Source organism: Thamnophis elegans, chromosome 9 (genome assembly GCF_009769535.1).
Source record: "Thamnophis elegans isolate rThaEle1 chromosome 9, rThaEle1.pri, whole genome shotgun sequence".
NCBI classification, from domain to species: domain Eukaryota; kingdom Metazoa; phylum Chordata; class Lepidosauria; order Squamata; family Colubridae; genus Thamnophis; species Thamnophis elegans.
Window position 1 is genome coordinate 3,323,297 of NC_045549.1, and position 17,584 is coordinate 3,340,880.

Sequence of the window (17,584 nt, forward strand, 5' to 3'; positions counted from 1 at the left end):
CGCATCCATCAGGGCGGTCCGCTAAGGGGCGTGGCCGGCTGCTCTGCAGTTGCCAAGGCAACGCCTTCTCCCTCTCTCCGTCTCTCTCGCCTTTTTCCACATACACCCCTGCGAACAGCTGCTCCTGGGACGTACCATCTTGGCGGCGGGCAGTGGGGGTGTCCTGCGGCGACGTCAGGGAGGGGGATATCGGAGGAAGGCAAATGGACCCGCCTTTCTGGGGGCGGTGTTTTGACGCTCCTCCCTCGTCCCTCCCTCCAGCCGCTGCTCCGTTGGTACGGCCCGCCCCTCCCGTCAGAGCACTCTGCAGGCCCGGCGGAGGGACAATGGCGCTGCTCCCCTCGCGCAGCCCGCGGGTGCTGCTGCCGCCCCCGGCCCGCAGGGGGCGCTCCAAGGTCCGAGGGGGGGCGCCCAGCCCGCCCGTCAGGTGAGGCTATACACGCGCCGCCGCCTTCGCACGGCTCCCCTGACCCGAGTCGGGCGCTTCCGGGCTGGCCCCTCCCCGGGGAGCCGCGGGTGGGGCGGGGGGCGGGGCCTCGAGAGGGGGCGGGGCCTGGGGCACGTGGGGAGGGGGGGCAGAGTTTTGGCCCCTGGGGAAGAGGTGGTGCAAAGCCTGCAGGAGGGCTAAGGGGATTGTTCTGGGATGGGAGGCCACCAGGAGATCCAGATTTGGGGCTGGGGGGGGGGTGGCTGGATGGTCATGCCAAGAAAACAGTTGACAGGCGGTCCCTCTTCATGATGGCTTTGCAGAGAAGCATGTTTTGGGGTTCTCCTTTTCCTCCCCCCCAAAAGTTGAAATTTAGGCAGAGCTGGAGGGGGCCAGAGGTGGATGGTGCACCACCAGGAAATCCCCTGTCTGCAGACATGACTGTGGTTCTTTAAAAAAAACACCCTCCTGTCTCCTGATGACCCTGCAGAGAAGCATCTTTGGGGTTCTCCCACCCCCCCCCAAAGTTATAATTAGCAGAGCTGGCTGAAGTTGGGGTCAGAGGTGGATGGGGCACCACCAGGAAAATCCTTTCCCCCCCCCTCTGCAGACATGTCTGTGGTTCTTTAAAGAAAGCCCCCTCTCATCTCCTGATGACCCTGCAAAGAAGCATCTTGGGGTTCTCCTCCCCGCCCCAAGTTGAATTTAGCAGAGCGGAAGAGACCAGAGGTGGATGGGGCACCACCAGGAAAATCACCCGTCTGCCAACATGACTGTGGTTCTTTTAAAAAAAAACAAAAACCTTCCATCCCCCCCACACAAAATAAATCAAATCCGCTCCTGGAATAGTCCAAGCTGGCTGCCCCGATTAGCGACCGGTGCTGTAATTCACCCAGCAATTTGAGAATTGGTTGCGTTCCCCACAACACGCTCAACCCCCTTTCAGGTGGAATTGGTGCATTTGCAAACCTGGGGTTGGGGTGTGGGGGGCACGAGGATTTGCAGCCCAACTTTGTTGTCCGGATCGGTTGTGTTCGTTGTGCATTGCACAACCAGGAAGCCGGCTGGCTCAGTTAGGTGTTTGTGTGAATGCATCTTTTAATATGGTGACTTGGAGCGTCGCATGTAGATCCTTTCAGCCAGTTGCTCGCCTTCTCGCTCTAAACCGTGGGTTGATGTGAAGAGACCCTAAGAATCGGAGTGGGAGGAGGCAATAGCAATAGCAGTTAGACTTATATACCCGCTTCATAGGGCTTTCAGCCCTCTCTAAGCGGTTTTACAGAGTCAGCATATCGCCCCCAAACAACAATCCGGGTCCTCATTTTACCCACCTCGGAAGGATGGAAGGCTGAGTCAAACCCTGAGCCGGTGAGATTTGAACAGCCGAACTGTAGAACTACAGTCAGCTGAAGTAGCCTGCAGTGCTGCATTTAACCACTGCGCCACCTTGGCTCTCGACCTCGACTTACAACAATTCATTTAGTGGCCGTTTAACGTCTTCGTGACCGTCTTCTGCCGCAACACCTCCCTAAGACCGATAAGATCAGCACAGGATGGGCCTTCTCCAGGTGCCTTCAGCTGACAATGCCAGCTGGCGACGCCTTGGAGTAGGGCCTCTCTCTTGCCGCTCCGGCCCTATGGAGATCCGGACCCTCCCCACTCTCAGAGCCTTCCGAAAAGCTATTAAGACCTGGCTATTCCGGCAGGCCTGGGACTGTTGACCTCTGATTGAGGTCCAGCCCCGCTTAGATTGAGTGCATGTTGTGTCCTTTTAATTTGTCGTGTTTTTATCTGTTTTTAATTTCTCTTAATTTCTGTTTCTGTAAGCCACCCGGAGTTCTCCGGGATTGGGCGGCCTATAAATTTAATGTTGAATGTTGAATGTTGATTTATTTATATGCCGCCTTTCCCCCCGAAGGGACTCATAATAAACTCACTAATAACAGTTAAACAGTTAAAAAACTGACTTAGCACCGTTTTTCACACTTACGACCGTTGCAGCATCCCCATTACCACGTGATACTTGGCAACTCATGTTTACGAACGGTCGCAGTGCCCTGGAGTCGCGTGTTCCCCGTTTGCGACCTTCTAACAAAGTCAATGGGGAAGCCAGACTCACTAACAACTGTGTTACTAACTTAACAGCTGCAGTGATTCACTTAAGAGCCTGCAGCAAGAAAGGTTGTGCAATGCCGAAGCTCGATAACTGCCTTGCTGAGCAGCAAAAATTTCCTCTTCCCCTTCCTCCCTCCACGTCCTCTCTCCCTCTCTCAAATTTACTAAACAAAGTCTTGCTGTGCAGCAGAATTTGGGGCTCCATTGTCGGTAACTTGAGGACTACTGTAGAGATGATTGATCTGGCCTTCTGGTGAAATCCAGTTCTTCCTTGCCTGCACCTTTTTTAATAGTAATAAACCCTGCCTAAAAATGGCCAAAAGCGCTTCCTCTCCTGAGCCCTTAATAACAAAAGGGTCTTTCCATGCTGGCTGGGGAATTCTGGAATTGAAGTCCACAAATCTTAAAAGATAATAAGAGTTGAGAAAGAGACTAGAGAGTCTGCAGGGGAGATGGAGCAATTTCAGGAATCTAAGCAAATGAGTGGAAAATCAGCATATTTTTCAGACGAAGCGTTGATTAGAGGCTAAAACATATGAAGAACCTCGTGCACGACAAAACCGCGCTCCACTAAAGCGCGCCGATTAAACCGCGTCGCTGACGCCATCAGGGCGACACAGCGAGCGCGGAGAAAGAAGGGCGCTTTAAATAGCGCTTTGAAAGCAAGCCGATTCAAGTTAAGGTAAGGGTTAGGTTAAGGGTTAGGTTTAGGGTTAGGTTAGGGTTAGGTTGGGTTAGGTTTAGGGTTAGGTTAAGGGTTAGGATTAGTTAAGGGTTAGGTTTAGGGTTAGGTTTAGGGTTAGCTTTACGGTTAGGTTAAGGGTTAGGATTAGGTTTAGCGTTAGGTTAGGGTTAGGGTTAGGTTTAGGGTTAGGTTAGGGTTAGGTTAAGGGTTAGGTTAGGGTTAGGTTTAGGGTTAGGTTAGGGTTGGATTAGTTTAGGGTTAGGTTTAGGGTTAGGTTTAGGGTTAGGATTAGGTTAGCGTTAGGTAGGGTTAAGTTTAGGTTAGGTTTAGGTTAGGTTAGGTTTAGGTAGGGTTAGGTTAGGTTTAGGGGTTAATTTTAGCTTTAGCGTTTACAGCGTGCTTTTTTTCGTCGCGCTGTGATGACGTCAGCTACGCGGTTTGTGGTGGAACCGAAGACCCTTTGCTGAATTGGGTATATGTTAGTTGGACGGAAGAAGGACCAGGGGGGTGACAGGTAGTAGTCTTCTAATATTTGAGGGGCCTGCCCCAAAGAAGATGGAGTCAGAAGCTACTCTCCGAAGGAATAGAAGGCAGGACGAGAAGCAACGATGGAAACTAATCAAGGAGAGAAGAAACCCAGAATTAAGGAGACATTTCCTGACATGAGGACAAGCAGTGAAGTTGAACCCTCCAGAAGTTGTGGGTGCTCCACTAGTGTTTCCTCCCTGAGCAGGGGGTTGACTAGAAGACCTCCAAGGTCCCTTCCAACTATTCTATGTTCTACAGTCTAACGGTTCTTTGTAGCGCAGTAGTGTCGGTTGTTGTTTTTTTTGTCTCTCACAACCATTTTGTTCAGCAACCCTTCGAAATCACAACAGCCATTGGGGGGAAAAAAGGATCTCGTGACCAGTCCTCATCCTTACAACCGTCACAGCCTTCCTACACTCACAGGATCAAAATTGGGGTGCTTGATAAGCAGACACGGAGTTTATGTTGTTGTTGTTGTCGTGACGGCCTAAGGAAAACAGCAGCCGAAAATGCAAGCCTGGGAAAAAAGATTGGCGTGTGATGAGGGTTTAATTGCGGGTTATTTTGGAGAAGCAGGGAGGGGAATTCCGGGAGTTGAAGTCCACACATCTTTTAAAAGTGGCCCAGGTTGGACTTCCCCCTTGTGATCTCCAGAGAAATCTACTGCAGCCTTTGATCATATTTCTCTTCCTTTTTAAAAGGAAAATATTTTATTTTGTTTATGCAAACTAACCTCTTTGCAACACATTATACTTCTTTTACATGTGTGTTGTGTCCTTTTATCTGTACATACAAATCTTATATACCCAAATCTATCTATCTATCTTATCACCTATCTCTCTCTCTCTCTCTCTCCTCTCTCTCTCTATCTATCTATCTATCTATCTATCTATCTATCTATCATCTATCTATTAATCATCTATCTATCTCTATCTATCTATCTCTATCATCTATCTATATAATCATCTATCTATCTATCTATCTATCTATCTATCTATCTATTTATATCTATCTATCTATCTATCTATCTATCTATCTATCTATCTATCTATCTATCTATTAATCATCTATTAATCATAGAGCCGAGGTGGCGCAGTGGTTAAATGCAGCACTGCAGGCGACTGCTAGATCAGCAGTTCAGCGGTTCAAATCTCACCGGCTCAGGGTTGACTCAGCCTTCCATCTCCGAGGTGGGTAAAATGAGGACCCAGATTGTTGGGGGCAATATGCTGACTCTCTGTAACCGCTTAGAGAGGCTGAAAGCCTATGAAGCGGTATATAAGTCTACTGCTATTGCTACTATCTATCTATCTATCTATCTATCTATCTATCTATCTATATATCTATCATCTATCTATCAATCATCTATCTATCATCTATCTATATCTATCTATATCTATCTATGGTCTATCATCTATCTATCTATCTATCTCTATCACCTATCTATATAATCATCTATCTATCTATCTATCTATCTATCTATCATCTATCCATCAATCATCTATCATCTATTTATCATCTTATCTATCATACTATCATCTATCTATCTATCTATCTATCTATCTATCTATCTATCTATCTATCTATCTATCTATCTAATTAACTATCTAACCTACCTACCTACCTACCTACCTATATATACATATTTTCATAAACTTTCTATCAATTCTATCATCTTATATTTTAATTCCTACCATTGTTGTCTGCAGTCTACTTTGTATTTCTACCTTTTATTCGTTCTCCGGTTTTGTACCTGTTTTTAATTTCTTGGTCTTTCTGCTTTTTTTTTTAAATCTCTCTCTCTATTTGCATGGAAGGGCAAATAGGTGACAGGTAACTTAATACATTCTCAACTACCGGCTTAATATCTACCAGTCCTCACAGGAGAAGAATGCAACATAAATTCTGAGGAATGTGTGAAACTAAACACAGCAACGTAAGGATCTTGGGGTGTTAGGTAACCTTGTCCCCAATGCACCAAGGACAGAGGAGCTCACGTTTCTTTGGGCGAGGGTGCTGCATGCGTGCATGCGTGTGCATGCGTCACACATACCCTGCAGCACAGCGGATTCGCATTTCTTGTAGTCCTCGGTTTCTGCACTGTTGCAATGACATGAAGAAAATCCAGGCGCTCGGGCACGTATCAGAGGCGGGTTGCTCCCGATTCGGTTGAACCGGTAGCGGAATTCAAGCCCGGGCTGCAGAGTGGCAGTGACCCAGGCCTGCCACGCCCCAGAATTGGTTGCCTCGCAGCCACTGGCTGCCACCATTTTGGTTTTTTTAGTGACTGCGTGTGCACAGTTCCCTGTAAATGGTTCTGTGCGTGCATGAAGAATAATTTACATTGAACAGCGTGCATGTATGTGCATTGTGTAGTACAGTTTCTCAACCTTGGCAACTTGAAGATGTCTGGACTTCAACTCCCAGAATTCCCCAGCCAGCATTCGTGTATAAACAATTCAGTGTCTAGGACAGTGTTTCTCAACCTTGGCAACTTGAGATGTCTGGACTTCAACTCCCAGAATTCCCCAGCCAGCATTTGCTGGCTGGGAATTCTGGGAGTTGAAGTCCAGTCATCTTCAAGTTGCCAAGGTTGAGAACACTGGTGTAGTAAAACTGACCCACCCCTGGCTCGTATTTATGACGGGTGACAAAGAGTCCCGTGTTCGCCATTTCCCAGATGGCCTTTCCCCAAGGAAATCAATTGGGGGTGGGGGTGAAGCAAGATTCGCTTAACGGCCGTGTGATTCGCTTAACGGCAGCAGTGATTTGCTTAGCAACTGTGGCAAGGAAGGAAAGTCATCAATGGGGCAAACGTCACTCAACCGCCTTGCCTTGGCAACAGGAATGTTGGGCTCGGTTGCGTCGTTAAGTCGAGGACTCCCTGTAAAAAATCTAAGCATGGCTCTTCTCCTCCTCACCTTGGCAATAAAAGGTCATAAAGCAGGGCGCGGCACACTTAACAAAGGCCTCCCTCAGCCACGTAAATAGTCCTAGGGAGGTTGTAGGTCGGAGATATCTGCATTTGGGAAACCTCTGCCTGGCTTCGAAGCCCAGACGCCTTTCAAGCAGGCTGGGAAGGAGATTTCAGCCCCCAAGAATGTGTCGCATTCCACAGCTTAGAAGAGCCGATTGTCGTGGGGGGGGGGTTTGTGAGGAGGTTTGTGTGCAGGCAAGGCTGGTGGGTAGGAAATGAACAGAGTGAAGAGAGAAGAAGATGGGAACGAAAAGAAGAAAGAAAGAAAGAAAGAAAGAAGAAGGAAGGAACCTACAGCGAGGAGGAACGGAGGGAAGGAAGGAACACAAGGAGAAAGAAAGAAACATGGGAAGACAGGAAAGAAGAGAAAGGAAGGAAGAAATGTAGAGAGTGGAAAGGAGGAAAAGACCAGGAAAGGAGGAAGGAAGACAAAGAAAGAAATGTGGGAAGACAGGAAAGAAACAGAAAAAGAAAAGGAAGGAAGATAGGAAGGAAGGAAGACAGAAAGAAAAACAGAAAGAAAGAAAGAAAGAAAGGGTGGAAAAGGAAGGAGCAGATGGAGGAAAGGAGGGAAGAAGAAGAAAGAAAGAAAGAAAGAAAATAAGAAGAAAGAAAAGAAGGAAGGAAGGAAGCAGACAGTGAGGAAAGAAGGAAGGAAGGAATACAAGGAAGAAAGAAAGAAACATGGGAAGACAGGAAAGAAAGACAAGGAAGGAAGAATGTAGAGAGTGGAAGGAAGAAAGGAAGGAAGACAGGAAAGAAACAGAAAAGAAAGGAAGAAAGAAGAAAGAAAGGAAGAAGGAAGAAGAAAAAAAAAAGAAAGGAAAAAAAAAGACTAGAAAGAAAAAACAAAGAAAGGAAAGAAAGAAAGAAGATAACTGCCACAATTACTGTTTTTGTATATACAGGTACTCAACCTATGACCTCAGTTGTGCCCCAAAATTCTTGAGTAAGACAGTTAAGTGAATTTTTGCCCCATTTTAACGATGTTTCTTGCCGCCGTTGTTCAGTGAATCACGGCGGTTGTTAACTTAGTCACCCATGTTGTTCATTGAATCTGCCTTCCTCATTGACTTTGCCTGTCAAAGGGAAAGTGTCTGACCTTGGGACACTGCGACCGTCATAAGTATGAAATATTTGCCAAGGCTCTTGATCTCGATGACTGGGTGTGGTTGCTGTGAAAAAACGATGATCGGTCACATTTTTTTCCGTGCCGTTGTACTTCGAGCAGTCACTAAAACGAAGTATTGTACGGACTAACCAATAAAAGCCGTTAACCTGGCTTCTCCTCTCCCGACAAAACCCCTTTTTTATGACGCTCCTGTGAATTCCTCTCCTTCACATCCAGCAAAGTCCTGGCAAACAGTCTTTCAAGGGTGAATTTACAAGCACAGACCTTATCAGGCTGGGAGAGCTGCTGGGCCGATATCTTCCAAACACAACGGCTGTGCAAGAAAATACTTGGCAAGGAGGTCGCTGAGAGCCACGAACAAATCTTCACACTAATTAAGCGAACTAATTGTCTCCTGCAAACTCCACACCCCTTTAATTTATAAGAGCCTGAAGCCAACTCCTTGTCCCGACAAAAAAACCCTTTATTAATTGGCTGTCAATTCTGCTCCTTCACATCCAGCAAAGTCTTTCAAGGGAGGATTTACGGTCACAGACCTTATCTGGCTTGGAGAGCTGCCAGGCCGAGATCTGCAGAACTTGCAAGGAGCCTCGGAGAGTCACGAACCAATGAAGCGAATTGATTGTCTCCTGCAAACTCCACTCCCCTTTCGCTCGTCTTTTATTCCTCTGGGAGGGGCCATTCACCGTCCACCTGTGGCCTTACTCCCAAGTCGACCCCTGTTCTTTAGCTCTTCCCTTCGTCTGGCAACTCTGCGCATGTGCACACTGGGAACAGGCCTCCAGCTGTTCTTCTGCCTCACTGATGTCTGACTCCGAAGGCAGCTGATAACTGTCAGACGGCCCTGGCCCCCTCTCTGCCTCCGACACAGACTCCTCATCAGAGCCTCCCCCAGACTCCAGGACTGGCCCAGGTTCCTCCTCACTGTGGAATCTGCCGCCAGCTCACTGGCCACTGGCAGGCCACAACAGACCGCAGAGTTGCAGGCCGCCATCTTGACTCTTTTGACCAAATCACATGAATAGCCCAGGAGTCACCACTGGAGACTCCAACAAGACCTGAAGCTAGAGATGAAGATGGCCACAAAATGGAAGCAGAAGCTGAGTTTGGAAGGAGCTTGGCTACCAAATCTTCTTTTCCTGCACTTTCAGAGTAGAGGTAGTCTTGATTTGAGGGAGAGATTTTAAAAGTGACATTTTTTAAAACTTTTACCCATCTTTATTTGGCTCTACATTCGATACAAGCAGAATTATGTCTTTGATTGACAAGAATCAAATGCAAAAGGAAAAAACGGCCATCCGACACGAAAAACGTGGGGTAAAACTCCAGGGATTGATGCCCACGTCCCTCCCCAACCCTCCTCACTGTCTGAGTCTTTGCAATTTTGAAATTTAAAATTTCTAATCGCCGACTCCGATGGACTTCTGAGAACGTATAAAAATAACCCCAAGGAAATGAGTCAGCCTTTCTCGGCTCGTTCCAAGATTTCAGGCCAGCGTAATTGCTTTCAAGTCATTTCCTACACATCTGCAAGAGCCTCTTTTGACATTTTCTGCCCTTCTTCTCTACTATTCCATTTCCCCCGTTTTTATTTATTCTTCGTTTAATTTGACGGTGCTTTTCAACTGAAATGGAACGGGGAAAGAAGCATGCAGTCCCTGCAGAAAACATCATATTTCTTGACTTTCTAAGGTTGTAAGTTGAGGTCTCCCTGCATTTGCTGCTGACGGTGGAAACCGTTATTTCTTTTCGTATTTTTTTAAAAGTTTTTTTAATTAAACACAAATTAAAACATCGGACACCGTGTACCATCCTGCAAAGCCATACAAATACCATGCATATGAAGATATAAGTTATACATGAATAAGCACCGTGCTGATTTACAATTGTTCTATTCAGCATTTCCAAATATAAAAAATATCGTAATTCCAACCGTGTTGCCTTGTTTTTCATCTTCTAATCTTTAAGCATGGCTGGCTGGGGAATTCTGGGAGTTGAAGTCCACAAGTCTTAAAAGTTCCCAAGTTTGGACACCAAGGGTTGTTTCTCTCCTGCGTGGGAGATACAATACGTTTGCCCCGAGTCGGTCATGGCAGAATCTGGGAATTCTCGGCTTAAAGGGAAGAAGAAAAAAAAATCTCAAATGCTTTTCCCTGGATCTGTCGGTCTTTGTCGGCTGGAATTTGGCACCCAAGCTATAAAAATCCCTGCTGGCTGTCAGAACAGAAATGACGGTTTTCAAGAATATTTATAACATCTGGGACAAATTTTAATCGATGGTTGGAACAAAATAGGAAAGACCCCAACACCTAAGATTATAGGAATAGAGCAGTGGTTCCCAAACTTGGCAAACGTTAAGACTTGTGGACTTCCACTCCCAAAATTCTCCATGCCTGGAGAATTCTGGGAGTTGAAGTCCACAAGTCTTAAAGTTGCCAAGTTTGGGAACCACTGGAATAGAGATTAGAATTATGCATGAAAACTACAACAGTGCAAATGTATAAGATTAAAAACAAAGCATCATTGGTTAGAAAGACAATATTTTTATATTTGTAAATCCTGAATAGACCAGTTGTAAATAAGCACGGTGCTTATCCTGTATAACTTTTATATCTTCGCATGTATGGCAAAGATTTTGCCAGGACAGTTAACACAGCGTCCAATGTTTTAATTAGCGTTTAATTTAAAAAAAAAACTTTTTCAAAAGAAAAATAAGAAAAAGAAATAACAGTTGCAACAGTCAGCAGCAAAATGCAGGGAGTCCTTGACTTACGACCACCAATCGGCCTGAAATTTCTGTGGTTCAGTGAGACGCTTTTTTAAAGCGGCTTTTTGCCCCGTTTTACGACTTTTCTTAAGTGGTTAAGTAAATCACGGCGGCTGATAAGTTCCTCCCACGGTTGTTAAGCGAATCTGGCTTCCCCACGGATTTCGCTGGTCAGCAGGTCGCAAAAGGGGATCGCTTGACACACACACCCCTACAGGGACGCTGCGACCGTCATAAATATGAGTCGGTTGCCGTGCGTCTTGGATTTTGAAGACCTGTTCGTGGGGGGTGCTACAAACATCGTGTATGATCGTGGAGATCATAACACTCCTTAAGAAGTAGCGTTTGACTGAAATCATGTAGCTTGTTTGAAATGGCCTAGGCTGTTTTCCTGCCTGAGTAGGGGGTTAGACTAGAAGACCTCCAGGGTCCCTTCCAACTCTATTCTATTCTGTTCTATTTTATTCTGCATTCTATTCTAGTCTATTCTGCATTCTATTCTTTCTAATTCTATTCTATTCTACTAAAGCGTATTCTATTTTGAATTCTGTTCTGTTCTATTCTTTCTAATTCTATTTTATTCTATTTTTTTCATTCTTATTTCTATTCTGTTCTTTCTAATTCTATTCTATATTCTATTTATTTTGAATTCAATTCAGTTCAATTCTATTCTTTCTATTCTATTCTATTCTATTCTACTAAGTGTATTCTATTTTGAATTCTGTTCTGTTCTATTCTTTCTAATTCTATTTTATTCTATTTTTTTCATTCTTATTTCTATTCTGTTCTTTCTAATTCTATTCTATATTCTATTTTATTTTGAATTCAATTCAGTTCAATTCTATTCTTTCTAATTCTATTCTATTCTGCATTCTATTCTATTCTCCAGTATTTAGTCTATTCTACTCTGCATTCTATTCTTTCTAATTCTATTCTATTCTCCAATATTTATTCTATTCTATTCTAATTCTAATCTATTCTACCAAATTACATTCTATTTTGAATTCTGTTCTATTTTTTTTAAATTCTATTCTATTCTATTTTTTTCATTCTTATTTCTATTCTGTTCTGTTCTTCCTAATTCTGCATTCTATTCTATTTTGAATTCAGTTCAGTTCAATTCTATTCTATTTTCTTTCAAATTTTGTTCTATTTCTATAGCATTTTGCAAAACTGCAGAAGGCCAAAAAACACAACGGGAAGGGGGGGTACTCTTTGCTTTGCCAATTCGGCATAAAACAACTCGGCTCCTTCCTCTCCCCCGCAACCTCTTAATTCTTGTGTGGCCCCCCCCTTTCTCTTTCCAGTTGCAGCATACTTCGACAAATTCAAAACATTCTGACGGAGAGCAGCAAGTCCCAGCCAGATGGCATCCTCTGCATTTTGGGTAAATTCTTTTCACCCTTCACATGCATTGACTGGTGTGTTCGTGTTCATGTGTGTGTGGGTGTGTGTGGTGTGTGCTGTGTGAAAGGGACAAAGTGGCACTTCGTAGCCTGAGTGAGGAGCATTTGATCCGTGCCAAGCTTCTTCCTCGTAGAGAAGGTGGCTGCTTTTTATAGAATTTATATTCTATGAATTATAGCATGATGGAATTTCCCCTCCTAAGGGGAGGATAAGTAAATGAAAAAGGCCTTTATTCTCTCATTCTGGACTCTTTCACACACACACACACACACACCCCCTTCTCCAGCTTTTTCCCCGAATAAGACAGACAGTGCAGGATAACCAGGTTCGCCTGGTACATCAGTTGCGCCCCTTCCTGGATCGGGATGCTGTGTGCACAGTCACTCGTGCCCTCATCCTTTCTCGCCTGACTACTGTAACGTTCTCTACATGGGGCTGCCCTTGAGAGCACCCGGAGGCTTCAGCTGGTCCAGAATGCGCCCCGCGCGGGTTATCATTGGGGCACCTAGGTGCGCCCATGTTACGCCCCTTTTAGGCGGCCTGCACTGGTTCCCGGTTGTCTTCCGGGGTGCGATTCAAGGTACTAATGATGACCTCCATGGCTTAGGCCCAGGGTACCTGCAAGACCACCCACTGCCACCGGTAGCCTCCCATCGTCCAGTGCGATCCCACGGAGTGGGCCTCCTGGGGGTGCCATCGGCCAGACAGTGCCGGCTAGCCACCCCCAGGGGGAGAGCCTTCTCTGTGGGAGCCCCTTCCCTCTGGAATGAGCTGCCCCCAGAGCTTCGCATAATCCTGACCTTAGCTTCATGGCTAAGGCAGGACTAGAACTCCCTGTCACCTGGCGACTGGCCCAAAGTGACCCAGCTGGCTTTCATGGTTAAGGCAAACTAGAACTCACTGTCTCCTAGTGGACTGCCCCCAAAGTCACCCAGCTGGCTTTCATGGTTAAGGCAGAACTAGAACTCACGGTCTCCTGGTGATAGCCCCAAAGTCACCCAGCCAGCTCTCATGGCAGGACTAGAACTTCCCTGTCCCTTGGTGATTGGCCCAAAGTCAACCCATCTGGCTTTCGTGGCTAAGGCAAGTACTAGAACTCACCGTCACCTGGTGACTGGCCCAAAGTCACTTAGCTGGCTTTATAGTTAAGTCTGAACTAGAACTCCCCGTCTCCTGGTAACCGGCCCACAGTCACCCAGCCGGCTTTCATGGTTAAGGCAGAACTAGAACTCACCGTCTCCTCCTTCCTAGCTGGTGCCTTAACCACTAGACCAGTGGTCCCCAACCCCCGTCCGCGGACCGGTGCCGGGCCGTGGAGTACCTGGCACCGGGCGCGCAGTGGCCGGGGGCCATGATCGCTGCAGCGGCCGGGGGCCATGATCGCTGCAGCGGCCGGGGGCCATGATCGCTGCAGCGGCCGGGGGCCATGATCGCTGCAGCGGCCGGGGACATGATCGCTGCAGCGGCCGGGGGACATGATCGCTGCAGCGGCCGGGGACATGATCGCTGCAGCGCAAAGGCTCCTGGGCCGTGCGCAAAAGCTCCTGGGCTGTGCGCAAAGGCTCCAGGGAAGAGAGCCCCGCGCTGGTACGCACGTGATATATAAACAATCAATGTGTCGTCGCGAACAATGCCCCCCCACCCCTGCGCGCGCTCAGCGGGCCACGGTAAAATTATCAAGGTTGACTGGTCCGCGGCGATAAAAAGGTTGGGGACCACTGCACTAGACCAAACTGTCTCTCCAGCTGGTGGAATGAAACGAAGGCAGAACCTGGGCTAAGAACAGGTGCCAGATGGAAGGTGGGAAGGAGATTTATTACTGAAACGCTGACAGCATTTAACCTTGTTCTGACTTGCCTAAAAAATTAGCCGGAGCGTTGGCGTATTAAAAAAAAAAAATCCCATCTGTGAACTCTTTAACTTTGAAACTGACCGGCTCGGCCTCCTTTTCTTGCCCTAGTTTCCCCCAGACATAATTCTGATCCTGGCTCGGATACCTTGGCAGCCCGGAGCTTTATCCCTGCGTCACCCCATGGAGGAGGAGGCTTGGCTGCCCTGTCCTTCCCCCAGCCCCTCCCTCCCAGATGCTCCCCCCAGGCCTAATCCCCCCAGCCTGGACCCCTCTTAAGAGCTTGGCCTTGCCCTGGCCCGTGGGGGGGTTGTGCAATGGCACACGGCATTGCGGTTCTCGGATTTCAGAGGGCCCCCTCTGAACCTCCTTTGGAAGTATTTTAAACCCTCAACTCTCCTTCCTTCCTTCCTCCCTTCCTACTTTACTTCCTTCCTTCTTTCCTTCCTATCTTCCTTCCTACCTTCCTTCTTTCCTACCTTCCTTCCTTCCTTCCTTCCTACCTTCCTTCCTTCCTCTCTACCTTCCTTCTTTCCTTCCTTCCTTCTTTCCTTCCTACCTTCCTTCCTTTCTTCCTACCTTCCTTCCTTCCTCCCTTCCGCCCTTCCTTCCTTCCTTCCTTCCTTCTTTCCTTCCTACCTTCTTTCCTTCCTACCTTCCTTCCTTCCTCCCTTCCTACTTTACTTCCTTCCTTCTTTCCTTCCTATCTTCCTTCCTACCTTCCTTCATCCTCCCTCCCTTCCTTCTCTTCCTCCCTTCCTATCATTCCTTCCTTCCTTCATTCCTCCTTCCTTCCTTCCTTACCTCCTTCCTTCCTTCCTACCTTCCTTCCTTCCTACCTTCCTTTCCTTTACAACAAATGAACGTAACAATTCAACTGGGTGACTTTGAACCAATCACCAGGAGACAGGGAGTTCTAGTCCTGCCTCGGGCATGAAATCCGACTGGGTGACTTTATGCCAATCACACCAGAAGACAAGGAGTTCTAGTCCTGCTTCAGGCATGAAATCCGACTGGGTGACTTTGAACCAATCACCAGAGACAGGGAGTTTTAGTCCTGCCTCAGGCATGAAATCCAACTGGGTGACTTTGAACCAATCCCAGAGACAGGGAAGTCTAGTCCTGCCTGGGCGTGAACAGATGATGTGTGCATCCCTGTGTTAGGCATGTAACCATTTGGTGACTTAGGGGCGGAGCACTAGGAGATGGTGAGTTCTAGCCCTGTTTTAAGCAAGAATGCCAGCTGGGTGACTTTGGATCAATCTCTCGCTCTCATCCCAGCCCACCTCGTAGGGTTGTTGTGATGGAGAAAACATGCAGAGGAAGATGTATGGAATACATTTGCTGCGTTGGGGTGTTTGTGAGAATAATAAAGCGTGATAGAAAACAAAGAAATGAAACGAAATTTCTTATGCGGCTTCAGTTTTGGTTCTAAGTTTTTCTGGGATCGGGAGTAGAAATTATTGCCCATCCTTTTTGGAGTTCTTGGATATTTCCACTCCGCCATCAAGGAAATTGCAAATCGCTTGTTCTACTTAAAACCCCCTCCAGACGAAGGAGCAGTAACTGGTCCAGAATGGAGAGCGGGTAGTCCCTCCGGACAACAATCTTACGCACTTCAGTAACAGGGAAATCAAACGGCACCATATTTCCAAGGTGCCACATTTGAGGGTCCCACAAAAACCCTGGCCCTTCTTGCAACAGGTATCAAAGTTGGCGTCTCTAGTTTGGCTGCTTGGTGGAATCATGTTGCACCGGAATATTCCGCGTCTCGGTGATCCACCTTTTGGCTGGAAGTCACTCTGAGCTCACGGAAGCAAATTAAAACGCTCTGGCACCACAGGTGGGGCGGGAACACATCCTGCTGACACCAGCTACCTTCCCAAGGTGTAAACTTATGCAAAACCGCACCCACAATTAATTCACTCTGGCTGCTCCAATCGATGTGAGCTGTGTGTTTTCCTAAAGGAGGGATATCCCTAAACCCTCTTTTAAATTGCTAAGTGGCATCATATCCAGCGTGGGGAAGATCAATACGTCATATCTAGAATGGCAAAATAGAAATATCCTGTATATATTAATGAATTTATGTTTGCTTGATAGAGGATCGGTGATATAATGTATAACCCTAAGTATATATTATAAAGATATCTTGTTGTTGATAAATAATTCTAATAAGGAAGTAATTAAAATTGGTATATATATATATGAAGTGACTATTTAGAATACCTCGTTGAAAAATGAAGGAATAGCATCTTTGTTCGAATGTATGATGTACAAGGACAATAACGAACGTAAGAATACTCGATAGTTGATTGGTGGGATTATACATAATTGAAAACAGTGATATACAAATATAAATGGTTGCTAAATCTTTTTCATATCGGGATATGTGATTATATAAAGGTATATTGTTATTAAACAGACAACCAAGAATGTAAGGGAATTAGGTTTATTGGGGAAAAAAAATCCTTGGTGCTCTCTGAATTTGGTGGTTTTCTTGCAGACGTTTCATGGCCCAACTAGGTTACATCATCAGTGTTAGAAGGAAGCGGGATTTTGCAGAGAGGAGGAGGAGAAATAGAAGGCAAAGAGGAGGTGGAGGGGAGGAAATGTAGGGCCTTGGAGCTCTCTAAGCTTGGTGGTTTTATAGCAATAGCAATAGCAGTTAGACTTATATACCGCTTCATAGGGCTTTCAGCCCTCTCTAAGCGGTTTACAGAGTCAGCATATTGCCCCCAACAACAATCCGGGTCCTCATTTCACCCACCTCGGAAGGATGGAAGGCTGAGTCAACCGTGAGCCGGTGAGATTTGAACAGCCGAACTGCAGAACTGCAGTCAGCTGAAGTGGCCTGCAGTGCTGCATTTAACCACTGCGCCACCTTGGCTCTTTTCTTACAGACATCTCATGACCCAACTAGGTAACACCATCCGTGCTACAAGGGAGCAAGGTCTACTCTCTTCATATATAGGTGGTTCCTTGAGCAGGCTGCTTACAACTCTTGATTAGGCTGTTTCCTACTTTCTGACGCTGATAATGTTACCCAGGTGGGTCACGAAACGTCGGCAAGAAAGCACCACAAGTTCAGAGATCACTAAGGACACCCCCACCCTCCCCAGGTTCAACCCTGAGCTGCAAATACTCTCTTCTTTTGGTACTTCCTGAACGGTCAGCCCCCGCCCCCCCGAACCCAAACAACAAATAACATCTCTAATTTTCCAAATGTCCTTTTTGTTGTTGTTTTCAGGAATTGATAGTCGGTACAATGAAGGATGCCGGGAACTCGCCAACTATCTCCTCTTCGGCTTGTACAGCCAGAACAACAATGAGTTTGAGAGATCAGGATTCCCTGAAGAAGTCCTCGATGGTAAGAGGGAGCACGGGGTGGTGTGAGCCTGTGTTCCCGGCCTCCGATGAATGCTTCCCCACTTCTAACGAGTCCTCTTCTTACGACCACTTGTTTGCAGATGTGATCCTGCTGGTTAAGCCAGACAGCGTCCATCTCTACTGCAACCCTGTCAACTACAATTACCTTTTGCCCTACGTGGCGTTTTGGAGAAATCTGCATTTCCACTGCCTGACGGAAACCGAGGTGAGCGAGTGAGCCGCAAATCGAGGAACAACAGGGGGGACGGGGGACGGAGTGTGAATGTTCGGGGACTTCCTGCGCCGGATTTCAGCTGGCTGGCGGGGG

At 46.7% G+C, this 17,584-nt stretch overlaps 1 protein-coding gene across 1 annotated transcript in view; it reads left to right on the top strand.

The window, feature by feature from the left end:
• The first annotated feature begins 326 nt into the window (after positions 1-326).
• LOC116513286 (uncharacterized protein C20orf194-like) overlaps positions 327-17,584 on the top strand; it is a 32,515-nt gene continuing 15,257 nt past the window's right edge. The window contains exons 1-4 of the mRNA XM_032224303.1: positions 327-427; positions 11,939-12,018; positions 17,138-17,257; positions 17,358-17,482. Coding sequence (XP_032080194.1) covers positions 327-427; positions 11,939-12,018; positions 17,138-17,257; positions 17,358-17,482 — 426 coding nt within the window. The remainder of the gene's footprint in view (positions 428-11,938; positions 12,019-17,137; positions 17,258-17,357; positions 17,483-17,584) is intronic.